A 27,284-nucleotide genomic window follows, 5' to 3' on the forward strand; every position below is an offset into this window, starting at 1 on the left:
GAAGTCCCAATCGAACTAACCGACAACAGACCACATATTGATAAATACAAGCGAATTCTCTTGCAGCGTAAGCTTATTGTAACTTAACTAAAAATTATTGGAGAGCAACATTGTCCTATTAAAAAAAAAAGTAAAATGTTACACACTGTTGACGTCAAACGGACATTATCTACGTCCTGTCTTGTGTCCTACTCATCCATAATATCAGGTGGACCATCAAAATGATTATATATAATGGATGCTAATGTAATGCATTGATACCAGATGGTGGGTTCACAACAGTACTGATGCGAAAATAAAACAGAAGTTCACCAAAGTGCAGTTGTGTATTTTTGTACGTTTTTCACCTCCAGATGTACCACATATAATGCATACTAACAAACTTGGTCACTGCCTCTGTAGTTTTTTCCCTCTTATTTCAGACCGAGTTGATTAAAAAAAAAAGTACAAATTCATGACTCTTATAGATGCTTCTGTTCAGTAATTTTGTCATTAATTTTGATGTGACTTAAGATGATTGAGGTCTATGGTCATGGCAACCCCTGCGAGCTTGCTAGGACACACTTACATGTGACAGTTAGCACGTGATTTAAAACTCACCAAAAGGAACTGATACATCTTTTGCCTGGAACTGCTTTCAGAGGTAACTACCATTTTATAAAGTTACTACTTTAAAACTATGCTGCCAAGGAATTCCTGCATAAACACTCTCATTGCCATAATCGCGGCTGCAGTAGATAACTGATAACTCGCAACGTGAAGGATGAGACAAGGGGTAGCTTCTGCATGACTCAAGGATGGTCAAGATGGTATACCCAGTGATAAAACATAGCATTAGGATTTAACCATATATATTGACCCTTAGACAATGTGTCTAATAGTGTATTTTATATACGACAGTAAGCCATCTTAGGCACTGTATAACATTAAAACACTTGATAATGGCATTTAAGCCGAAATCACGATCGTGTAAATGTAACACTGCAAACAGAAAAAAAAAAAAAAAAAATAGTCCAATGGCGATACTGACTTTAAAGCCACACGTAATTGCTAGAATACTTTGCTACGTCAGCTATCAGATGCCGTTTATCAGACGCTTGATCTGAGCTGTTAATTTTTATTGAACCAACCTACCTGCTGTGTTAAGGTAATTGATCAGAGCAACTGGATGAGTTTATTATTTTGGTATAATGTATGAAGACCCACTTATCCTATCCTAAATAGTCGACGATTGGGTTGAGAGCAAAGTAAATAGTATACAGTGTGGATAGAATGGGAGTGAATATTGAAATGAAATTATTAGACTCGTGGGAAGGCAATGACATATCGATATGTAGCGACACGAGAGTTTTCTAAGGTAAAGGTCTGTCTCTGACATTGGAGAGACAGGGCCTAGGTTTGTCTGTATTCTTACGTTAAGCTCATTGAGTAGAAAAGTGCGGGCAGATATCATTGTGTGTTGGGGAGAAGACAGCCAGGAGTTTCAAATGCTTGAAATTCTGGAGTCTTGATTGGCCAGGATGCACACCATCCTTGCTGTAGGCAGGAAGACAGCGGTAGCGTAGTAAGAGAAGGCACTTTCCTGGGGAAGACTGAAGCAGCCAGATGGACTGAGGAAGTGGTGGAGCAAAATGCTCTCCACAAAGGGAAAGGAAATGAGTTATTTAAGGCTTTAATGTTCCACCTTACATAGAAACCTTCTCTTTCAGGATATATTTAATATAATATTTTGGAGGGAACCAAATTGTTTATAGGCAGGTAAGAGATAGGCAAATGTGAGAATACTATATCGCGACCGTGAAGAGTAACTCGAAAGTTAACGGAATTTGATATTTCATTTGGGTAATTCGATGAACAGTAAAGTGTTAGAATTCAATTGTAAAGCAGGTACGACACAAATAGGATGCATGTGATGAACTATTATAACCTAAAGATGTGGCACTCACCACATGGGGCTGATCAAGAAAATGATGAAGTGTGGATGACTGAGTGCTAGGAACCATTAGTTTATAAGTAGGAATGTGTTGATTTACCATAATTCTTTTTAGTAATGGTCAATTTAAATTCATGATTTTGGTTAGTTTGTTTCAAAATCTAATCTGGAAGTGCAGGAAAATATTATCTCGTGGCTTTAACTAATCAAGCTGCTAACAGAAATTCATGGTAGAAAGTAATGCTCTTAATATTGATCTGAAAGAATTGGTTTTCAAAGAAGCCATTTGTAGCTTGCCTGTGTTTCAATTTGTAATTTGACGAGTTTCTGAAATTCATGGATAATGGGGGGAAAGTAAATTTCAGAATTGCTGCCGCGTGAACTTTCCAACCATGCGAGCGAGACCTAGTTAACATCGAGGCATGTCAATAAGTGGGAGGTGTTTCTGGGATCAGACAGTGATTGAAGAAGTTACAGAATTTTTCTGATACTAGTCCGTGTGGAGATACAATAATTGCTTTGGCCAATGGTAATGAGAGTGATAGTGTGTTGCTGTGACGTTATGAATCAAGCATTGTGGGCTATCCTTCATTCCTTCCTGTGGGTGATAAAAAGGATATCTTCATAAGAGACCATAGGAAGTAGAAATATCTTTATATGTGCTGTTACAAGATCAGCTGTTAGGCAATTTAATCCTGTATGTTACTGGTAATACCGTTATTATGTTTTGAGAGATGAAAGTAAGACAGAATGAAAAGAAATAGCTTACAGAACGGAGAAGGAGTTATTATGCAGGTCCAGTTACGATTCCAGTTACTTGCGCGTTTTCTTTAAACACAGTCGGGTGATTAACAGTGTACCAAATTTGGGGTTAATACTACAAAATCTAACATTTATCTGTTGCGCATTCATTTGTTTATTTATTTCTTTGAGTAAAGAATTTAATTAGTAGTTGCTATGTGTAAGAATCATGCAGTGACACATTTAATGAGAATACACAAGGACCATTTAGCTTTGGTAGGTTTCTGGAACACTTTAGGACCTCGCAACTGGTTTGACCTTTATTTTTCTTTCAATACTGTACCCATCCTCCCTCATTTTCTATAATTGCTCGAAGGCATCTGGGAAGTGATAAGGCTAAATTCCCCGAGAGATTGTGATGATCGTTTATCTCCCACCATGTGTTCTCCATATTTTCCCACAGAGTTTCTGAATTCCTTGACACAGGTGGTAACAACCTCGTAACCTCCGCCCACATATTTTCAATGGGGTTGAGGTCTGGTGATTTTGGCACGAAAGGAAGTAGTTTTATTCTCTGCTGACCTTGGAACCAGTTCTGGACAGCTCTGCTATTATGAATCGGGCTATGGTCCTGTAAAGAAATGATCATCCATTAACTTAGAAATTTCAATACTTCTGATACTATGAATACTTAATTTCCATACTGGGAAAAAATTCGACAACTTCAATGGCTGTGTAGTCTAAGCTACAGGTTTATAAATTATTCGGAGGATTCCACATTCCAAAATGCTTTGCTGACAGCTGTTGACAAAAACCTACATTGACAAGGGGAGGGTGCTGGGACGGAGATCAGAATACAGAGTGAATGGTTATATAGTTGAGGCACCAGTTATAACACGCAGGTAGGCCTTCTTTCAGAATATACCATCCTCCTATTCTTTGGTAATGATGAGGTGGGGTGTAAGTTGTTCAATACAGTGCAGCGGTCTCTTGAACTGTTAGACTCTGGTACATGGTTGTAAAGCTAATCTGCTTCGCTTATTCAAAACGATTGCTAACCTTCACTATAGAATTCTTTTTTCTATCTTTCCACTGACAAAGATATAAAGAAGAAACAAATCTGTTTTATGACGAGATATTCTCTACGGACTTTACACGTGCTCGTTCACTCAATGTGTTGCATTTACCGAAGGCGACCGTGGCTGTTGACGTTGCCTGTTCACACCTCGTGTCAACGTGGCCCCACGCTCAGAGTAAACGCCTGCAGTTGAGATAAATAGCTGATTTCAGGAATGTTAATAAAATTAGTCTTCCCTTCATATTAGTGTGAACTAAATACCACTACGCGTACTTATCTTTATGTAATGCTCATTGCTCAAGAACAATTCATTTATGCAACATAGCTGTTTTGACTAAGATCATAAAATCTGTGAATCGTAACCCAATTCATATATTTGCATGCACCTACGGAATAAACTATTTGTTTCTTTGTCATATAATTTTTAATCAAGGCAATGTGGGCAGTTGCCAGCTGATATCAAAATTGAATATAAAGGAGGAATAAAGAAAAGATATACAAGAAACAAATCTCGAATACGTGAACAACTGTGTACTATCCTGGAAACGTGCTGATGCGGCTATCTGACAATTTCAAAGGATGAGAAAACCATCCTTTCTACTTTTCGAGGATGACATTTCCTGACAGAAAGCATACTAGGGTGAACGGCTTTAGGTTGAGACACCAGGAACCTCAAACTACGTCACCAGTACGTTCACTCTCTGATTCCTAGCCCCGTCACCACGCACTTCCCATGTCAAAGTGGCTGGCAGAAACGAGTGCGAACGACAAGGGATTAGGTGATACAGACCTCGCCTCTCCTGTTTGACAGTTGTGTTATCATTCACTCATGCCAGGAGGTGAGGAAATACACTTACAAATACACTGAACACATTATAATTTTACATGTGGACATTACTGCACAATTATATTCTAAGTTACGAGAAGTGACTTGGAGAAAAAGAGTGTATACCTTGGAGGATATGTTATAGATCATGATTGTAATGTTAGTAAAGTACTGTAAAGTATATTTTATCTTATGCTTAACTTTAAAAGAAAAATCAGCCAAGGCAGTCAATAGTGAAAACTACAGCATGCCTCCAAGAAACATACGAATATCATACAATTTTAATAAAAGGAAATATAGATCGGTTTATTGGGGCAGGCCAATTCAGGAACAAAGTAAGAACAACCAAATCAATTACAGGTTTGTATGTTCTGCTAGTTAAAAGAGAAGAAATGAACCGATAAAGAAATAATTCCTTCATTTATTTAGGAATGGTTCGAAATGGAAGGTGTAATTTTACTATTAGAAAAACTGGCCTGGATTGAGTTGATTAGTTCCAATTTTTTAATACATTACAGCCCAATAATCAATACAAATGGAATAAAATAGAAATATAACGTCTGGAAATGAGTAAGCGAGGACATCCTTTGTCTACATATCTGCTTCGAATATAGGGTATTAAAAACAAGTAGTCCATATTTCAAGAGCTGATAGGATGGACAGAAACAAGACAAACATATCCAGTAAACAAGAGCAATGAGTCTGAAATGAATATCTTAAGAGCAATGAGCATTTCTTCACCTTTAACACTGTGACAGACATTTGTTGTTCTACTTAAAACACTTCTCTTGTACTGAAGAAGTGTGTGTAGCTCTTACGATATGCAGTTTGTCTTGTTTTAGTCCATACTAGCGACTCGGTTAAGTATGGAATACCATTTTCCTTAACAACGTGTGTGTGTGTGTGTGTGTGTGTGTGTGTGTGTGTGTGTGTGTGTGTGTTACAGAAGCAATACAAACAACAGAATAGTTAACATTACCAGTTAAATTCAATTGTGAAAAGATACGCTGCATCACATTTGTTAACAATTTCGTAATAGTTCCACATATAGAAACAAAATGAACAACATTTTGCAGGTATTATCCGAAAATCGAGAAAATAACAACACTGGAATGTAAGAACAACAACAAATGGTAATTTCAGTGAGAAAAAGTAATAAACATATGAACACAGCAATAAAAACTGATGCCATTACAAGTATAGCACTTCAGCCACGTCAGGACCAGAATGAGAGAGAAATAGATGCTTAACAAAAGAACAAAGAACAGTGCTAGCAAAACCGTTTATGTTTATGAATAATGTTCTTTCAAGTAAACATACAAGTCATAGAAATATAGAAACACACTGCAAAATGGATTATGTAGAGTACTCTTTTCTTTGGAAGTGAAAGATGGGATCTGAAAAAATGAATTATGGTCCGCCTACAGGTAATAGAATACTGATTTTAGTGGAAAATGACCAAAACAAGGTAGAAGGAGATAGAAATGAATCACAGAGTCATATAAGAAGTAACTGTGGAGAGAAGCCTAAGAAAAGAAAAGGTAAGTAGGAAAATGAAATTACCGAACTATCAGTTTAATAAGCCACTGCTGCAAAATACTAACACGAATTCTTTACAGACGAAGGGGAAAAACTGGTAGAAGCTGACCTCGGGGAAGATCAGTTTGGATTCCATAGAAATGTTGGAACACGTGAGGCAATACTGACCCTACCTACGACTTATCTTAGAAAATAGATTAAGGAAAGGTAAACCTACGTTTCTAGCATTTGTAGACTTAGAGAAAGCTTTTGACAATGTTGACTAGAATACTCTCTTTCAAATTCTGAAGGTGGCAGGGGTAAAATACAGGGAGCGAAAGGCTATTTACGATTTGTACAGAAAGCAGATGGCAGTTATAAGAGTCGAGGGGCATGAAAGGGAAGCAGTGGTTGGGAAAGGAGTGAGACAGGGTTGTAGCCTCTCCCCGATGTTATTCAATCTGTATATTGAGCAAGCAGTAAAGGAAACAAAAGAAAAATTTATCTTGTACTGAAGAAGTGTGTGTAGCTCTTACGATATGCAGTTTGTCTTGTTTTAGTCCATACTAGCGACTCGGTTAAGTATGGATTACCATTTTCCTTAACAATGTGTGTGTGTGTGTTACAGAAGCAATACAAACAACAGAATAGTTAACATTACCAGTTAAATTCAATTGTGAAAAGATACGCTGCATCACATTTGTTAACAATTTCGTAATAGTTCCACGTATATTGTCAACTAGCTGAGTTCCCAGCATTTCCCGGATATGTACGTATTTATTCCAGTCCATCTCCTCCCCTCCCACCCCAGGGTCCAATTCCTCCTCCTCTTCTCTCTGTCCAAATTCACTTGAAGAAATAAAAACTTTGAGGTTTGCTGATGACATTGTAATTCTGTCAGAGACAGCAAAGGACTTGGAAGAGCAGTTGAATGGAATGGACAGTGTCTTGAAAAGAGGATATAAGATGAACATCAACAAAAACAAAACCAGGATAATGGAATGGTGTCAAATTAAGTCGGGTGATGCTGAGAGAATTAGATTAGGAAATGAGACACTTAAAGTAGTAAAGGAGTTTTGCTATTTTGGGAGCAAAATAACTGATGATGGTCAAAGTAGAGAGGATATAAAATGTAGACTGCAATGGCAAGGAAAGCATTTCTGAAGAAGAGAAATTTGTTAACATCGAGTATAGATTTAAATGTCAGGAAGTCGTTTCTGAAAGTATTTGTATGGAGTGTAGCCATGTATGGAAGTGAAACATGGATGATTAATAGTTTAGACAAAAACAGAATAGAAGCTTTCGAAATGTGGTGCTACAGAAGAATGCTGAAGATTAGATGGGTAGATCACATAACTAATGAGGAGGTATTGAATAGAATTGGGGAGAAGAGGAGCTTGTGGCACAACTTGACTAGAAGAAGGGATCGGTTGGTAGGGCATATTATGAGGCATGAAGGGATCACCAATTTAGTATTGGAGGGCAGCGTGGAGGGTAAAAATCGCAGAGGGAGACCAAGAGATGAATATACTAAACAAATTCAGAAGGATGTAGGTTGCAGTACGTACTGGGAGATGAAGAAGCTTGCACAGGATAGAGTAGCATGGAGAGCTGCATTAAACCAGTCTCTGGACTGAAGACCACAACAACACCATATATTATTTATTAATACACGGCGTCATCCTAACACATACAATTATGGAAAGAGGCACCAAAGGAAGAAACTAAGATGATGCCCAGAAAAGCTATATTCCACGGCCATCAGTATCAAAGCAAGGTGGAGAAATCAAAATTATACAACTGACAAAGTAGAGCTTATCAAAGTAATGAATAAATCGTAGGAAAAACTGGAAATACTCTTAATTGTTCCACATGTCCACTGTTCATACCTGCAGAAGATATATTTCACCGTCTGGGTACAGCATTTCATCACTCGGCTTCATAATGGAATTCAGTATGTTAATGTAGGCCTCTCCGTTGAGAATTCCCTCTATTCTCCAGAGAGGACCTGCCCCTTGAGCGAAAATATAGCTCCATACAGCTACAGAGAACCGTCCACTTCTTTCACTTTCGTTAAGATACATTGGCTGGAAGCGTTGTCCTCGTGGGCGGTATACCTAACCCAAAAAACATTTGCGTGTTAATGCAAATATTCACAAATTCAGGGGTCATATTTACTTATCAGATGACGGATGAACTACTAAAATCAAGATATAGGGAACTGTTTATATTTATTATTTTGTGCCTACTACAAATGTAAAATCACTAACAGCATAAACTAATAACTTTATGGAGAAAATTTCGTCTCTCACGTGAACAGGGGCGTCGCTGCAGGAAGAAAATATTTTTTCATCCGAGAAGATTACTCTACTCCACTCAAAGTCGATATATTCTGCTGCGGTCAATCCTCTGTTAGTCGGTCAATGGCTGTTTTATAGCAGCTCTCCGACAATATAATCCGGCGTCTTTCAGTCTCCTCGCAACAGTCTTTCCGCTGCCGGGAAACTGAGATATCTCTTTCAGGCCACGGCAACTGAGGAATGGATTAGCACGTATATTCTCCAAAACTCGTTGATCATCTGCTGCAGTAGACACACGGCGCCGGCCACTTCCTCCTTTCCGCCCTATATAGCCCCTTTCCTGGTATTCTTTCCACCAGCGTCTAGCTGTTCTTGCCGGTACTCCACACTTTTCTCCAGCTTCTGATGCCGAGTAGTTGCCATGCTCAATCAGTGCAACCACACGCACCCTACTCTCTCGATTCCACTGCGACTGCATTTCGACTGTTGCCCTTATGACTTTACTATTCGTTTTATAAAGAGAACCATTTACAACTCAGTGGAGAAACAAAGGCTGACAAAATAAAAATATATAATTTTTCAGTTATGTGACGCACAAAAATATAAACTTCGTTAAAACTCTTTGTCAAGAATCACTGTTAAGAAAGAAACGACAATCGTTAGGCAAGATATTAAACGATGCTGTAGTTCATTTAAGTCAGACCACAAATAAGCAATGAAAGGTAAATTAAGGTTCCTGTCCCACTTACAATATTCATGTAATCCATTTGAATTATTAATTGAGTAACATCTTGAAAAATCACTGCGCCCCCTTGACACTCCCACTCGCAGCATGTGACGTCATGAGCAGTGTGCCCAGTCACGTGGTGTTTGTGCTGACGAAACACTGCGGCAGCCACTGTGATGTAGAAACAGCACTCGGTCTTGACCATGATCACATCACTCGACTACCCAAAAACTCATTCCCATTCTCAAATCCAACGGAACTAGTGAAATCTGTGTTACCCGACTTTTTATCATCACAAAAACACCCTTCCCATACACTACCAGACTCGAAAGCATTCATGAAATGAGTTTTTCGAAAAGTATATAAATCAGTTCTGCATCTTGTGACGTAAAACATGGATATTGTTACTGCCCACAGTGTTGTATTCCACGACCTGCTGACAGCAGGCTCTTCTTCAGAAGTGGTCTTCTGTATTTTCGAATCGCTGCTCAAATGATTTGATGCTCTAAAGCAAGTCAGAGCTTTATGGGTGTCTAACTTACCGTGTGACTAACACACGATATAACGCTTTAGGAAATCTCTGAGGCCGGAAACAATGAGAAAAGTTTGAAAACATTACAGTGCGTCATCAAGGAATGGGCTGAAATTAAAATTAGTGATGGCCGCAAGCGAAACGCTACCTAACTTCACAAGGTATTCTTTCAATTACAGGTTGGTAGTAGTTCCCATATGAGTACACTGATGCTTTTGTATCAAGATCATATTTTAGTCTATCAGGAACTAAATTCGACGGAAACTGGTCCAACTTCAAGGCACTTCATCAAATCCTTCCCACGCTCGCTATGGTCAACTTGCTCCTCTTAATATTATTTTCTTTCATGACCCAATGTATGGTGTGTGCTGCAAATTGAAAGGCTCGTTCAGAGGTTCTGAGCGCTTTTATAAGCACAATTTTCTGATTTCATCACGGTAAACATTACATATAGATGTTATTTCTTTTTCCTTGGTGTATAGCCTTTAATAAAAGGGTAATGAGCAGCAGTAAAATTAAGGAAGGCTATGCAGAGGGTATTAGGTCAGGAAATGAGACGATGGTAGTCTTAGGCGTGGTTTCCCATGTGGGCAGCAAAGTAACTACTGCGGCAGAAGTAAGAAGGATATGAAATGTTGTCTGGAAATAGAAACAATAGCTTTATTGAAAAAGAAAACCTGCTACATCCAAAAATGAATTCAAATATCAAGGCGTCTACTCCGAAAGTATTTCTCTCCGTTCCTGCTGTTATTTGATGATGTAGGTAAGAACGAACAGTGGTAATACATGGGCTTTAACCATGATACGAGTCACAGACGTGGGAATATTACTCAAAGGGTTAACAATTAGGTTTTCTGCTCTTTGTAGGCATACCGCCATATCTGTCATTCTGACTGAATTGTATCCGCATCCGTTCGTGAAGAATTCCTGCTAAGGAAACGGAATCTTCTTGCCACTAACGTAGTCAAGGACTCACAACGTCGTACGCCCTTCTTGGCAACTGTGTTGGTATGAGAATGATTTGCGGCTGTGGGACTACATTGTATCTGCTACATCCATTTAATATTTTCCTGTCATCTCGATCAAATATTGTCAATAATTATCACAGAAGGAGTGGTTTTGAGTTGTTGTTGTTGTTGTTGTTGTTGTGATCTTCAGTCCTGAGACTGGTTTGATGCAGCTCTCCATGCTACTCTATCCTGTGCAAGCTTCTTCATCTCCCAGTACCTACTGCAGCCTACATCCTTCTGAATCTGCTTCGTGTATTCATCTCTTGGTCTCCCTCTACGATTTTTACCCTCCACGGTGCCCTCCAATACTAAATTGGTGATCCCTCGATGTCTCAGAACATGTCCTACCAACCGATCCCTTCTTCTAGTCAAGTTGTGCCACAAGCTCCTCTTCTTCCCAATTCTATTCAATACCTCCTCATTAGTTATGTGATCTACCCATCTAATCTTCAGCATTCTTCTGTAGCACCACATTTCGAAAGCTTCTATTCTCTTCTTGTCCAAACTATTTATCGTCCATGTTTCACTCCCATACATGGCTACACCCCATACAAATACTTTCATAAACGAGTTCCTGACATTTAAATCTATACTCGATGTTAATAAATTTTTCTTCTTCAGAAACGCTTTCCTTGCCATTGCCAGTCTACATTTTATATCCTCTCTACTTCGACCATCATCAGTTATTTTGCTCCCAAAATAGCAAAACTCATTTACTACTTTAAGTGTCTCATTTCCTAATCTAATTCTCTCAGCATCACCCGACTTAATTCGACTACATTCCATTATCCTCGTTTTGCTTTTGTTGATGTTCATCTTATACCCTCCTTTCAAGACACTGACCATTCCGTTCAACTGCTCTTCCAAGTCCTTTGCTGTCTCTGACAGAATTACAATGTCATCGGCGAACCTCAGAGTTTTTATTTCTTCTCCATGGAGTTTAATACCTACTCCGAACTTTTCTTTTGATTCCTTTATTGCTTGCTCAATATACAGATTGAATAACATCGGGGAGAGGCTACAACCCTGTCTCACTCCTTTCCCAACCACTGCTTCCCTTTCATGCCCCTCGACTCTTATAACTGCCATCTGGTTTCTGTACAAATTGTAAATAGCCTTTCGCTCCCTGTATTTTACCCCTGCCACCTTCAGAATTTGAAAGAGAGTATTCCAATCAACATTGTCAAAAGCTTTCTCTAAGTCTACAAATGCTAGAAACGTAGGCTTGCCTTTTCTCAATCATTCTTCTAAGATAAGTCGTAGGGTCAGTATTGCCTCACGTGTTCCCACATTTCTACGGAATCCAAACTGATCTTCCCCGAGGTCAGCTTCTACCAGTTTTTCAATTCGTCAGTAAAGAATTCGCGTTAGTATTTCGCAGCTGTGACTTATTAAACTGATAGTTCGGTAATTTTCACATCTGTCAACACCTGCTTTCTTTGGGATTGGAATTATTATATTCTTCTTGAAGTCTGAGGGTATTTCGCCTGTCTCGTACATCTTGCTCACCAGATGGTAGTGTTTGGTAAGGACTGGCTCTCCCAAGGCCGTCAGTAGTTCTAATGGAATGTTGTCTACTCCCGGGGCCTTGTTTCGACTCAGGTCTTTCAGTGCTCTGTCAAACTCTTCACGCAGTATCGTATCTCCCATTTCATCTTCATCTACAACCTCTTCCATTTCCATAATATTGTCCTCAAGTACATCGCCCTTGTATAGACCCTCTATATACTCCTCCCACCTTTCTGCTTTCTCTTCTTTGCTTAGAACTGGGTTTCCATCTGAGCTCTTGATATTCATACAAGTGGTTCTCTTTCCACCAAAGGTCTCTTTAATTTTCCTGTAGGCAGTATCTATCTTACCCCTAGTGAGATAAGCCTCTACATCCTTACATTTGTCCTCTAGCCGGCCGGCCGAAGTGGCCGTGCGGTTAAAGGCGCTGCAGTCTGGAACCGCAAGACCGCTACGGTCGCAGGTTCGAATCCTGCCTCGGGCATGGATGTTTGTGATGTCCTTAGGTTAGTTAGGTTTAACTAGTTCTAAGTTCTAGGGGACTAATGACCTCAGCAGTTGAGTCCCATAGTGCTCAGAGCCATTTTTTTGTCCTCTAGCCATCCATGCTTAGCCATTTTGCACTTCCTGTCAGTCTCATTTTTGAGACGTTTGTATTCCTTTTTGCCTGCTTCATTTACTGCATTTTTATATTTTCTCCTTTCATCAATTAAATTCAATATTTCTTCTGTTACCCAAGGGTTTCTACTAGCCCTCGTCTTTGTACCTATTTGATCCTCTGCTGCCTTCACTATTTCATCCGTCAAAGCTACCCATTCTTCTTCTACTGTATTTCTTTCCCCCATTCCTGTCAATTGTTCCCTCACGCTCTCCCTGAAACTCTGTACAACCTCTGGTTCTTTCAATTTATCCAGGTCCCATCTCCTTAAATTCCCACCTTTTTGCAGTTTTTGTTTTGAGTTAGGAAACGTATTTCAGTTCAAAATGGTCGCTTCATGCAATGGGTGGTCGTACTCTCTTGTTTCAGGTTGGACGCTGTATACGTCAGCTACGATTATGGTAAGGGTTGTATTTACTACTGTGCGAACAAGGCACTACTGCAGTGAAGTGCTCAATTTATATAACTATAGCCGTTTTTTTTCATTAGTTCCAATTTTCTGCAAAAGCTTGATCTTATCAATTCCTTCCGCTAGTGCTCTTTTTTTTTAAGTTTAATGCCTAAGGGACCAAACTGCTAGGTTCATCAGTCCCTAGACGTAGAAACTACTTACACTAACTTAATCTAACTTATTCGAAGGACATCACACACATCCATGCCCCGGGCAGGACTCGAACCTCCGGTAGAAGCGGCCGTGAAATCTGTGAAACGTCGCACCAGACCGCGCAGCCACCCCGCGCGGCAACTGCTATTCTAAAGGTCAAAACAGAGAGACTATTCTTAACCCTCCGTATCGTGTGTTTTGAAAACCTCTCAGGATTTGCGACAGTGGTATTCTTCGCGAATACCAATTTACAACAACAACAAAACAAGACTAAGTCCCTGAAGAGACTAGAATTAACTGTCAGGGACCCGAATTTGTGTTGTTTACATCATCTCGGTGTCAAACAAGACGGTAACAGTTACTGAAGCAATAAACGGGATTATTATTGATGTATTAACTATGGCAGCTATATCCTAGTCATGTATAACAAATTTCACTGAAGCAGATGAGCGTAAGTACACAATTCATTCGTAGATTTCGGCTGTGTATTGTGCTATCGGGTTGGCGTCTGGCAGCGCAGCTCCACTAGGGCTGACACAAACAGGCTGTGGATAGCAGTGAGGCCTTTCTGATCTGTCCAGTGCTTTACTCATATTGCTATTGTTTTTGGTACTTGGCAGACATTTTGAAAAGGGTTTGGCACGCCTGTGATCATTAACTCTCTTTCAGCATTGGTGCCGAAAAACCATGCTCAATTCCCAAAATACTGTCTTTTTATATTGACGAGTAAACTGGATAGTCTTATCACGTTCATGTATCATCTACATCGCAAATTTAATAATACGATCCTAGGTCCTAACCTGCAATACGTTTTGTATTTCATAATCGGAACTATCGGCATTAACCGTCATCAGTGCAACGTCAGGGAACAGAATGCAGCATTGCTTTGCTATCTACTTGGGGACCTGCTTGAGTCTTGTACTAAGGACAGGGTAGTTACTGGTTCACATTGTATTACATTAGCGAGAAGTACCGACTTTCCCTTTTTCTCAGCAAACATCCAGAACTAAACTCAGAAACAAAATGCTAAGAAGATATTTGCATTGTGCAAACTCAACGATCAACCTATTTTGATATTCACGGCCATTCTCATTCTGCATTGCAATAAACTTCATCCATTATTTGCTTGTTCGTGTTACGATTATTATTGTCATTCTCTCACTCGCAAGACTTTTCACATCCCTATTTGGTATCGATGCACGTAAAGACTAGCTATGAAAGAAGGGTCTGCTTCATGAATTCCAAGCAATAAAACTCAAAAACAACGCAGGAAGGGTTCGAACAACTACTTTCATGCAGAGATATGCATTTGGAGGGCCAAACAAGAGGGTAACGTTACTCAAACAATGATCGGGCTACGTAGTATATAATAGAGCATACAGATTTCAAGGATGAAACTTATGAAGACGCAGACTTCCTCGTTATCAATATGTGCGGCATATCTTTCTTGTTAACGAAAGTAATATCTCGCTTTACCTCTTCTTACATCTCAAATGAAATGAATGTCATGAGGAATCGAATATCTGTTGACTGCGTCTCTTCTTGCTTCCATCCTTACCAACATACTTCTTCATTCTCGTGGTAATCATGACATTCTATATCTATGCTGCAAAAGATAGCACGTGGACACATTCGACATCGAGGTACAAAGCGTGTGATAATTTACTTTATATTCAGTTCAAATAAGCTTCCGATGTATTTTTACTTCGTTTGTATTTTTAGATGATTATGAACGTTACGGAAAATTATCTCATGCTTTACGCTGAATGAGAAACACTGAATCATCCGTTTTGCTTTCCCTACGTTGAAATGATATAATGTCGGCGTCAACAGCCTTCTTCCACGCCGGAAGCTGAAACTTGTATCATTCTGGATTAATGATAATTTAATGTCTCAAATGTATACATAGCCCACAAGGCGACGTCAGAAACTATCAGGGGAGAACGCCGCATAAAAACCAAACGTGCGTGCGCGTCTCCACTCTGAAGAACCGTATCGGACAATCACGACAAACATTTAGCTGAAGAGCTGCCTCGTAAGAGAGCCGAGATTTGGCAGCATCGTAGCAAGTATTTGTCAACAATGTGATAGTGCATTTACTTCCGGGTGTACCGCGGCATACCTTGCTAAATTCACTTGACATTCGTTTTTCACATCAAAGGCTCATACAATATAATCCACTGTAAGATGAGACACTTATGAAGTATATTTAATTTCTGGACTCCAAGAACGGTGTTCTTCACATACGTAGCACCTGTTTGTGTGTTTAAGGTTGCGTTTTGAGGCTCAGGCAAGTTTGTCGTTAGCTCAGAGGTTCCCTTGTGCGTTGCGGTGCTAGTACTATATAAGAGAGCAGTTCCAATCTCTGTGAAAGCCGCTGAATACAACCTTTTATTTTCCATTTTAATTAATGGAGTTGCAATCTGCTAGTAAAAATTCCTTATACGAAATCTGAAGAATGCCTTTACACATCAATCTTCGTCCAATTTCGACTTAGTAAATTATGTTAATATCATGGATGTCTGCTTTCCAAATGCCAAGGTGCTTCACTGTAAAATAATTCCTCAAAAGATTCAAACCGACTGTCAATGATATGAATTTGAGCTTTGTTCATGATATAGGTCTAACATGTCAGGAGGTTATTTATGAAGTGCACATGTTGACTAATACAGTTCCTCTCTTCTAAATTTTTGCAATAGCATTTAACTGTAGAAGTTTTCTGACACCGGCATTAGCAATTCCTTTCCGCTCTCTGAAACATTCAAAACGATAAATTTTTCTAGTTTAAATCTATTGACCTTAACTATCAATTCCAATCAACATTAAATACTTCATGAATCGATACATTGAACTCCAAATGTGCAGTGTTCCTGCACTGCTACAGAGCATGCATTGCAAGGTATTCACACAGTTTATCGCGTAGACTTACCATAAGGAATGAAACAAGAACTGTAATACGCTTTACACCACAGACGCTCTCTGGCTTGACGAAAACATCTGAATATTGGCCAAAAGTTGCACAAATAATTGACTTTGTAGGGAAAAGAAACAAGGTATGAAGCATTTATAAACTCATCGAATGTAGTGAGGTGGTTTAATTTCGTACCAGTCTATAAAATTAATTTCGGGTCATACTCAGCTCTTGCCGATTAATGTAATATAGTACCCGCCTACTAATCAGGGCGTCTGTCTCCGTTGCTTGTGAGCGTGAATGGAAATCGTAGAAATTTTCTGTGGAGCAACATTTAATAATAAAGCGTTTTAAGTCATCAAAAGCGATGAGCGGTAGCAGGCGCTTTCGATAAAGAACAGCGGAGTGCAGCGCCACTGTCCTCGCCACGGCTGCTGCCGGTAGCCAGCAAATGGATCCCGGAGTTTTGCAGCATACGGCGTCCAGAGGAGGACAGTCTGCAAGAAATCTGCCGCAAAATGGTTACTGGATAAAATTTTGATATCGATGTGTCAGAAAGCGAAATAGATTGAATCTGCGCTACCTTTACATTCACGTCTTCAGCATTCAGACAGAAGAGGCTATAAAAACATTTTGCGCCGGCTGCTCTCGATCCACAGACATTATGAACAGAAACAACGCACGCTACCGCTAGACCACAGGCGTATAGTTTCTCTATAATGGGACAAGTCTTCCTCCAGGAAGTGCCGCAGCCTACAGTGTTGCCAGATCGTGCAGATAACCGGACTTAAGAGAATTAGCGAGTTGGCCAGTTTAATTGTCCCATGTCGCGATCGACGTGGTCTTTGCCTCTGAAGCGGCCGATCACCGGTCGAGTTTTATGTCAAAGAGTGTACATCATATGTGACATTCTGGTTCTTGGATGCTTTGAAGGATTCACATTGGTGGCTTTTGAACCTGTTGCCATAATCACAGCACTATGCAATTCCTTGTTTTGTACCCCAATCTCAGCACAGAAAGGCTAACTTCAATTTCTGGTCTGCAAGCCGTGTTGTTCATATCCCTCTTATTCCCTGTCCCTTCCCACACCTGCTTTTCTGAACTAGTAAAGTGAGAGTTCTCTCTTCAACACATCCTTCAGTCCCACAATAACACTCACATCAGTCATTTTTAGTTCTTATCCTCAGACTATCCCTGTCCTCCTTCCTTCTCTCCCCACCTTCATACTTTTCTTCTCTACTACTTACTTTCATTATGTTCCAGATGTTTAGATATTGTTAATATGTGTGTTTTCTTTTTGTTATGAAGGCTCAAGATGTATCAGTTCTTGAAGAAGTTCTGAGAATGATTTTAGAGGTATTAAACTCATGCCTGAGTCATCAGTTAGCCTACAATACCAACCTCATCTACACACTTTTGTACAAAAAGCATGTATTTGAACCATACCAGTCACACCAGGCCTTCCAAGATGTTGTTCAGAACATAGACACTGTAAGTACATAACTTCACATATTGTCCTGTGCATTTTATTGGTTTATTTATTGTCTGTGAAATTATGTGACTAAAACACTGGTAATATTCTCTAGCTCACTAGGTAGAAAAATGTGTAATTACTATCTTTGGTATGATTTTCTTATTTATTGTGTCTTTTTTTAGTTGAATCAATAGTGTACCATATGCTTAAACTATTTATTTATTTATCCAGGCATCATGCCACAATCTATTCAGGAATCAGGGAGACCAATCAAAAAGGAGTGGATGGAGATATTAGAGAGGCGAAGGTTAATGTCCAGAAATGTGGCACATGGTGTCAAAGAGGGCAAGGTGGAGCAGATGGGAGAGGGTGTGGAGGTGGTGTCATCAATGAATCTAAAACAGACAATGGGTTTGGGGTTTTGGGAGGCTCTGAAATATTCCTCTAGATGGCCCATGAACTGGTTGGCATAGCAGGGTGCCATGCAGGTGCCCATGTCTGTGCCAGGGCTTTGTTTGTGTATCTTCACCTCAAAAGAGAAATAGTTGTGTGTGAGGATATACCAGTAAGGTGAAAGTGAGATTAGCTGCTGGGCTGGAGTCAGAAGGACACTGAAAGAGATAGTATTTGATAGTTGCAAGGCCTTGGTCATGTCTGATGTTGCTGTATAGATACCCAGTGAACTTTTGGAAGCAAGTAGAAGGTGAGTGAGTGGAGCGGGGGAGGGGATCCTTCAAGTGAGGGCGGAGGTGGACTCATGGTAGAAATTCTAAGATGAGCCTAAGCCTAAGGATTTCAGTAGGGACTGGAGGTTGTTGGACTTGGTGGATGGGATAAATATGGCAGAGTTTGTGGGTAGAGTAATCAGTGTGTTGGCAGAAGTCTTCTGTCAGGAAGTCACTGTGATTCATCATGACAGTGGCGGAGTCTTTGTTTGCTGGAACAGTGATTAAATCGTGGTGTGTTTTGAGGTTTTCAGTTGCTGTCCTTTCTTCTGTAGTTAGGTTTATGTTTGTGGGAAAGGAGGGTGAGACCAAGTTGGGGGTGAGGAATTCCTAGAAGGTGACCAAGGGTGGTGAGGTTAGGTGAGAAATGGGTCATTTTTTAATTTTAGTAAAACCTGGGAGAGGCAAGACTCAATGTTGGGACTAGGTAGGCTTTGGTTGGAGGGATTTGTGGCAAAGAAGCGTTTACACCGAAGGGGTTGGGAGAAGTTGACAAGTCCACCATGGCTCAACGTGGGTGTGGAGCTGAAGGAGAGGCCTTGGGATAGGACGGAAATTTGTGTGGGATGGAGGTTTATTGTGGAAAGCTTAACCAAAGCGTTATGGGGTTGTATACGTTCTGAATTTTGTGGAGTGTTGGGAGGGAGTTTTGGAGAATGTGACAAGTTGAAAAGGTCACCAAGGCAGGATCTGGGTGATATGAATGGTTGATTGGGGGGGGGGGGGGGGGGCACTGTGGGTAGGATAGGTGTGCAGAGTGCAGATGAGTAGTGGTGCTCAAAGGTGGGAGTAAGCTGTCGACAGCTTTGATAATTTATGAAGTCTATAGTGCTCTTCCAGGTGTTGGAGAACAAGGGTCTCAATCTGGCAGATGTAGTGAGGATTGCAGAGTAAAAGTATCTTGCAGAGGGTGTTCTGGGATACCTTTGCCATGGAGATGTTTCTGCAATACCAGCTTTGTGAGGGACAGGGGCTGGCAGAATTTAAAACATGAAGCTCCTTTTGGAAGGAGGGCTGCGGATCCATAGAAGGGAATTTTCATGGTTATACCATTGGGGTAATTTCATGGCTTAGGCTGCATTTCAGGAACAGGATGTGAGTGTGGGTTTTGAGCACACCAATATCCATAATGCCCATGCCTTGCTACTCAAGGGTCTGGATCACTAGAAAGTGTCTGCACATGTGGTGTGCATTCCACACTCGCCATAGCTAAAACTGATGGCATTAATTCGCCAGCAAGCCTCAGCAGAGGTCTGAAAGAGGCTTCTTGTAAGCAGATGTAACTGGAAAGACAGTAAGTTTGGGTCACTTATCCACAGCCAAAATTATTTTGGGAGAAAAGTTGTAAAAGACTTGAGACTTGGCTTGGGCCTTTGAAATTTCTTTTTCCCACTAATTTCCTAAAATATTCCTTGACTGGCTGCCATGCTGAACATTGGTTCCCACTTCTACAGGAATGGTAACTCACATTGATTACATAAAGGCATCATCCACTTCCCAGAAAGACGGTTTGCCTATGTATGGACCTTATATACCAAAGGGGGGGGGGGGGGGTTGCAGAGAAAAGGGGAATCTTTATAAATTTTTGTTTAAGTCTGAAGAGATTTAAATGTGGTTGTATTTCAGATTTCATCAGATAAGTAAATAGTAAAATACTAAACATTAAAATGTAGTCAGAATTGTAAAATATTGATTACAGTAAAACAATGGACTGTGCTTTGATGGCTTAAAACAATGTGCCTTAAACAATACTAAATGCAGTGTAGTTAAATAGTATATATTGGCCGAACTGAATCAGCATGGATGCTGTAATAGTCAACAGGCACCCTAGAAATGTATAGTTACTTGGGTTACCTTGCAAATATTAATCTCATTCCTACATAATGCAAGCAGTGCCAAAATATAAAACACATCGTCAACATAACATAATATTCAATTCTGTGGTAATGTATTTGGATGAGATACATACTAAATCAACCTCAGTGGAAAACATTAACACCTAACTTTTATTAGAACTTTATTAAGTACATTTGCAAAAGAGTAATAACAAAGGTAAAATCTTGCTACATGCTCCCCCTGTTATTCACAGGCTATAGTTGCCACAGTTCCACAGACTAAAGCACATCAAGACAATGCCAATAAAATGCAGAATTCAGTCAGCAAGTCAGAGAGATGGTGCACCATAAAGCACATGGAAACCTTATCTACATTAACCCACATTAAAATACAGAACTACAAAATATTTTCTTATATTACATAGCATATCCACATTCAGAGTAACAGAAACAATTTCTAATTGTCAGATTCAAGCAGGTGGGTGATTTCATTACCCAGGATCACTTCAAAAGACAGTATACTGACAAGACATTGAAAATATGGATAAAGTTAGCAGATAACCAAGCTAGACAACATAGTCCTCGAATTTCTAGTATTAAAATTCCACCTTCCACTTTGACATCTGAAATTACCCCATAATGTAATAGTCCTTCATATCACCCCATATTCAAGTACGAATACATACAGGACAGTGAAATATTATAGCTAGGTCTAAGTTGTTCAGTCATTTTAGCTGGAAAATGCTAGCATAAACTAGACAGAGTACCTGTCAAGCTGTCACTGCCTCGACTTGAATACATCATTGATAAAGGTTGATGCAGCCAAATATTAGTGAAAATCTCAGAAAAGCAAAAAGAAAACATATAACTATTCACTTAAAAACCACTGTATGTTACGTCGTAGGATATTAGTTCTTATAGACATCACTTGGTTAAAATTACACAGATAGTTTTACAATTTAATTAAGCATAATTGAGGGAGATTAAAATTATTAAGATTGAAATGTGACCAAGTTGTGGTGTGAATGTTTTCTGGTTTGCCCTACAAGTAATACAGGTTTCTTCTTCTTCTTCCCGTGACATTGCAACTTTCCATGGGTCTTAGCCTCTAAAACAAGTTTCCTCCATTCTACCCTCTCTGGTGCAGTTCTCTGCCATCCTTTAACTGTGTATCTTCTTCCAAATTGTGAAATTTAAAATTTTCCTGGTGAATTGAATGTTCGAAGAGATTTTGGGATTGCAGCTGGTCGTCACTCGACAATCTTTCAGCTTGGCACCTGCCAGTCATCTTCAGGCGAGCCCTCTTACAACGACCAGCTGCAATCCCAAAAACTCTTCAAATGTTCTTCCTTATTGTCTATCCACCACTTTTGTGGCCTCCTCTGTCTTCTTCCAGTTGGCCTCCATTGAGAAACTTTTTTAGTTATTCATCCAGTATCCATCATAAGGACATATCCAGGCTAGGCTATTCTTCAAGTTTTTATTGTTCTTACAATGTCAGCTCCTTGTATGTGGCAATCCACCTTAGTGTTCATTGTAAATCTCCAGGAACTATTGTCATCCTGAATTGTCCCATAGGTCTTGCACAGAACACTGCATTCAAATATCCTGAGCTGCTGCTCATCAGCACTCATTGTCCATGTTTCACATCTGTAGGTGACAACTGGCCTGATCATGACCTTATAAATTTGATGTTTCAGTTTTCTGTTTAATAACCTAGAGGCCAACAATTTCTTTAATGTGTCTAAGCATCTATTATCACTTAAGATGCACTATTTTATTTTAGTTGACATGAGATTTGTCCTGTTGTTGTAGATCCCAGATAATTAAAGTTCTGCACATGTTCAAAATTGAAACCAGCTGCTTATCGCTAGTGAAACTCTTCTTCTAGTACTAATTGCTACATCATCAGCATATGCACATATCTTGGTTGACTTTTTGCCTATGTAACCAAATATTTGAAGCTTCTGAATGCCTACTTCAAGAGTCAGATTTAAAAGCATTGTAGAAACATTGTCTGACTCATTTACTAAGGCTAAACCATTTCGTGGGTTCGCCACTCGCACTGCAGCCTTGGAAATGAATCACTGTTGTTGGATAAGTTAAACATACTTATATGGTGTACCGAGCAGTAGCAAATCATTTAGCATTTATGCCCTACCAAGACTATAGAAGGCCTTGTGGAAGCTCAGTATTATACCCATATGCCTTTTCGTGTATTTGCCTCAGCACAAATATTTGATCTGTCGTTGACATATTAGACTGAAATCCACACTGATATTCTCCCCGAATCTCTTCTGCATATGGCACCAGCATGTTGTAAATAATACTAATAGAATGTTGTGGGTTACATTCAACTTGGTAATTTCTCAGTAATTCGAACAAGTCTTGTCTCCTTTCTTGTGGATTGGTAGGATTACCCCCAAGGTCCATTCTTCTGGATTTCTTTCCTGATTCCATATCAACTTGATAAGTTTTTACATTTGCTTATGGTGACATATTGCCCCATTTTTTAAACAGTTTTGCTGTTATTCCATCAGTTCCTGACGCTTTGTAGTTTTTTTAGAAACTACACTACCTTCTGTACCTTTTCTAATGTGGATTCTTCTATCTCTGGATCTGCAGTGTAATATAGTGACTGCACAATCCTGGTAGAATTGCTCCCCTGAATTCTCTTGATGGGTTCTCTCCAGAATGTGTTCCTCATCTCGCAGGCAATTTCTCTCTTTGCCCTTAAATGCTGTAATTTTCAGGCTATATTCTTGAGTTCCTCCTTCAATTTTTTTTTATAAAACTTTCTGCTGTATTCTGTTGATAGCGTTCTTCCATCTCTTTTATCTTTCTGCTTATGAGCCCGCATCTCGTGGTCGTGCGGTAGCGTTCTCGCTTCCCACACCCGGGTTCCCGGGTTCGATTCCCGGCGGGGTCAGGGATTTTCTCTGCCTCGTGATGGCTGGGTGTTGTGTGCTGTCCTTAGGTTAGTTAGGTTTAAGTAGTTCTAAGTTCTAGGGGACTTATGACCACAGCAGTTGAGTCCCATAGTGCTCAGAGCCATTTTTTTCTGCTTATGACTCCCCCTTCTTTTTCCCTTCCTCTCCTACACACCCTTGCTGTCTCTATTCTCCTTTCATTATATAATGCCTGATTTGATCTTGTCTTTCACTGTCAGCACTTCAGTCTTGCTTCCTTTTTCTGTTCCAGTGCCTGTCTGCATTCATCATCATACCCGTATTCATTTCTAAGGCTCTTTGTTTCCCCCAGTATTTCATGTGCTGTTGTCAGAATAGCGTTTTTAACAGAGTTCCATTCTTTGTATATATGGTATTCACCATCTTTTGTTTGTAGCTCCTGTCTCATCTGATTCTTCAGTTGGTGCATATACGTCCACAAAGATCACATGGTGAAATTTGCTTTTGACATGCAGAGTACATATTTTTTCATTATGTGGAGTGAAAGCAATGAGAGAGCTACACATATCTTTGGTGACTATAAACCCACCTCTATCCCCCTCATGTCTTTCATCTTCTACTGATTGATGTGGCACATTGGTTAGCACAGTAGACTCGAATTTGCGAAGACAACAGTTCAAACCGCCGTCTGGCCATCCAGATTTAGGTTTTCCATGATTCCCCAAAATCGCTCCAGGTAAATACCAGAATGGTTCCTTTGAAAGGGCATGACCAATTTCCTTCCCCATACTTGAAACAGTTTGAGTTTGTGCTCCATCTCTAATGACTTCGATCAATATCGATGGGATGCTAAGCCCAATCTTCCTTCCTTCCTTTTATCTTTTCCTGAATAATAAGGGAGAATTTAAGCTTATGATTCTCTCCTCTCCCCTTCCCTTCCACCTGATTTCCTGAAGTGCGTAGGCTCTTCCACAATACTGTTCGTAGCTCCCATCTGCAGCAGTGTACGAACTTTCCATGTTCAAAATTTAAGTGCCAATATACCTATATTCCTGTTTCTTGGTGCAGTTCATCTCCTTAAGGGCAGTCCGGTGTTCCTTGTTAGTTTATTCATGATGACAAGCTTTTTACAAGGCAGAGGTATCGATGCTATGCTCAACCTCCAACCTGGAGGACCAGGCTTTTATTTTGGGTTTAGCTCTTGTGGAAGGATTGATGGCCTAGTGTATACAGCCCCCCTAGCCCATACCCAATGGTGTGGGATGCGCTCCTCCATTGAGGCCAGTCCAGCTTGGGTGACCCTGCCAGCAGGCCAGCAACTGCACTACTGCCAGCATAGTCCGCAGCTTCTTCAGAGCTCACAAGCCACCCAGCCTAGCACAGAAGGTGTCTTCAACATGGCAGTATCACCTTTGTAGGATAATTGGTTAACTATAATCAATATTTCTCATAAGTTGCTGCTCAGGTTTCAACCTAGTAGTGTCCAGTTGCAAAATAAGGATCTTATATGACCTTAAATATTTGTGGAGTGAATGCACGTAGTGTAAGAGCTTGCCAGACATCATACAGGTCCAACTTGTGTTACTCATGAATTGTAGAAAATGTGCACCCCTTTGCATACTTATTGAAATCCCAGAACCACAAATTAAAATTGTCAGCATGTATGGTATAACCTCATTATATCAATTATAATAATAACATGAAACAACAAGTACTTCAAGCACAGATCTGTGGCAGGTCGTTATCTTATGTAAGAACACTGCTCACTACCCCATCAACCCTCATTATTGAAAGCTATGATCTGCTGATTTGATACTACTCTAAGACCCTTTGACAGGAAATCTCATGAACAATTACCAATTCCCTATAGGAGGCATAATGTGAAAATACTCTAAGAAAGTACAAAATACAAAGTTACTGACATGGAGAAACACAAGAAAAAACCCATGAAAAGGTAAATTAATTGTAAATGTCCACAACAACGAAACAACTAAAAACAGTCTGTACTTACTCATAAAATTTTATGTAAAGCAAGGGAAAGAATGCAGTGAATTTATAATCTGTTCATAAAATATGAAAAGGTCATGAGTGGTCATGTGGTTCTGTACAACAATGGCGCATGTTTGTAAACAAGCTCCTGATTGAAACGAAAAGAGCATGTTGCATGGAGGGAAAGGAGAGAGTTGAGCAAGTGGTGTTGACATATCATAATGGTGGCTCAAATGCGTGAAGGGTTGGCAGGGTACAGCACTGCATGGCATGGGAGGCACAACATGTTATGGGTGTGTAAGGTCAGGGCAAAGTGGAGAGAACGCATTATTTCTAGGAAGAGTGGAAGGTGAGGAGAGTAGGAGAAATGGCATGCTGTTAGTGAAGGTGTGAAGGGGGCAAGAGGAAGGGTAAGCATAGCAAGATGCGGGAGGGTGAGGAGTGAATATGCGGCAATATTGGAAAAGAGGGGATATGCAGCAGTACTGCTAAAGCAACCTTGAAGTAAGCATGTGTTTTTAAAAACACAGTTGGTGATAGGTTCCAGTGATATGATGCTAAGTGTGTGTAAAAAGAAAATAATACAATGCTGTCTGACAGCAGGTTAAATACGGAGAACAGTCTGCACAGAGCGACACCAGATTTGTACATGAAAGGATCTTAACTTTTGTATGACAGAAGACCAAACACTGTATCAGTTTCTACAGGCTTACTCAAAAACTGTGGTAAGGCAGCAGAGTAAACGAGGCTGAAGAAGCCATAGCTCAGATTTTTAGTACAGTACGAGTTTTGATCTTGAAATAGAAATAGGCTGACAGAGCACATCTCTGTGTAACATTCTTGTGTTATCTCAATGCTCCTCCATGTTGGCTTTCAGCAAACACAAAATTCAGAAGACACTGGGTAATCATCTTATGAATTTGCTATCCGCATTAAAAGTGCAACAGAGTTGCTTCAAGATTATGAAAATTCCAATACATAAGGGTCACAGTGTGATAGGGCACTGCAGTTCAGAATTCATATGCATGTAAAAACATGCAGGTAAGAAAAAGAGTGCATATTAATTTCATTGGCAATGATCAGGAAAATTTTATAAACAGAGACTGAAGGGAAATGTAAGAATTAAAAGCACACAGCTATTTTTAACCCTTATGAGTGCACCTTGAAAGAAAATAACAGAACTAAATTCTTCTGAACCAACCTTGGACTTAGCTCATCTGCAAAACAGTGGAAAATTGGTTATGAAAATTAGATGAATATTTGAAGAATGATTGTCCATTGAACAATAAAAGATGAACAGAATGGACACTACAAAAGAGGCTACGCATTCTATATATGACAACACAATGAAATACTCAACGAAGCAGACTTGTAAAAAGTAGTATTGCGAAAAAACTGTAGTGAGATAAACTCAATGCATTCTTTCAAAAGAAACTCCAAAACAGACAAAAAAATCCCTGTCAACAAAAGAGATCTACAAGGAGAATACAATACAAAAGCAAAATTCTGCAACAAAGCTGAATAATGCAAATTGCTTAATATTGTCTAATGACTAAAGATCTATTCAATAGATGAGAGGGGGGGCATCTTTAAACAGCTCTTTCTTGCACATTCACACTTCTGTGCTGGCTCTTTAAAAAGAAAAAACTGGATCCTTTCTCCAAAAATCTGTAATATCCATGACTATTTATAACCTATGCAAAATACACTGCCGGAAAAAAAATTAGTAGACTCATTTAGAGGTTTCCAGTACACTCGAGATTTATTATTGCAACAGTGCATATGATGTACATGATATGATTGCATTTACAGATCAGTAACACAAGCAGTTCTGAGGTACCAGTTGTGGATCCATGCTATAACACCCATATTAGTATGTGGTGCAGGCTCCACAGGCAGTAGTGCAGGTGCTGACTGTGCCATCCAATCAATCGTACAGGTGGGAAATACTGTCCTGGGATATGTAATGCTCGACCTGTTCCCATAGTTTGTAGGAGTCATTCAT

At 39.7% G+C, this 27,284-nt stretch overlaps 1 protein-coding gene across 2 annotated transcripts in view; it reads left to right on the forward strand.

The window, feature by feature from the left end:
* The window catches only part of LOC126248130 (dymeclin), a 161,233-nt gene that overhangs the window by 126,617 nt on the left and 7,332 nt on the right, over positions 1-27,284 (forward strand). For both annotated transcript variants that reach the window (XM_049948817.1, XM_049948818.1), the window contains exon 12: positions 17,656-17,838. In XM_049948817.1, coding sequence (XP_049804774.1) covers positions 17,656-17,838 — 183 coding nt within the window. The remainder of the gene's footprint in view (positions 1-17,655; positions 17,839-27,284) is intronic.

The sequence above is a fragment of the Schistocerca nitens genome, chromosome 3, assembly GCF_023898315.1.
Source record: "Schistocerca nitens isolate TAMUIC-IGC-003100 chromosome 3, iqSchNite1.1, whole genome shotgun sequence".
Taxonomy (NCBI): domain Eukaryota; kingdom Metazoa; phylum Arthropoda; class Insecta; order Orthoptera; family Acrididae; genus Schistocerca; species Schistocerca nitens.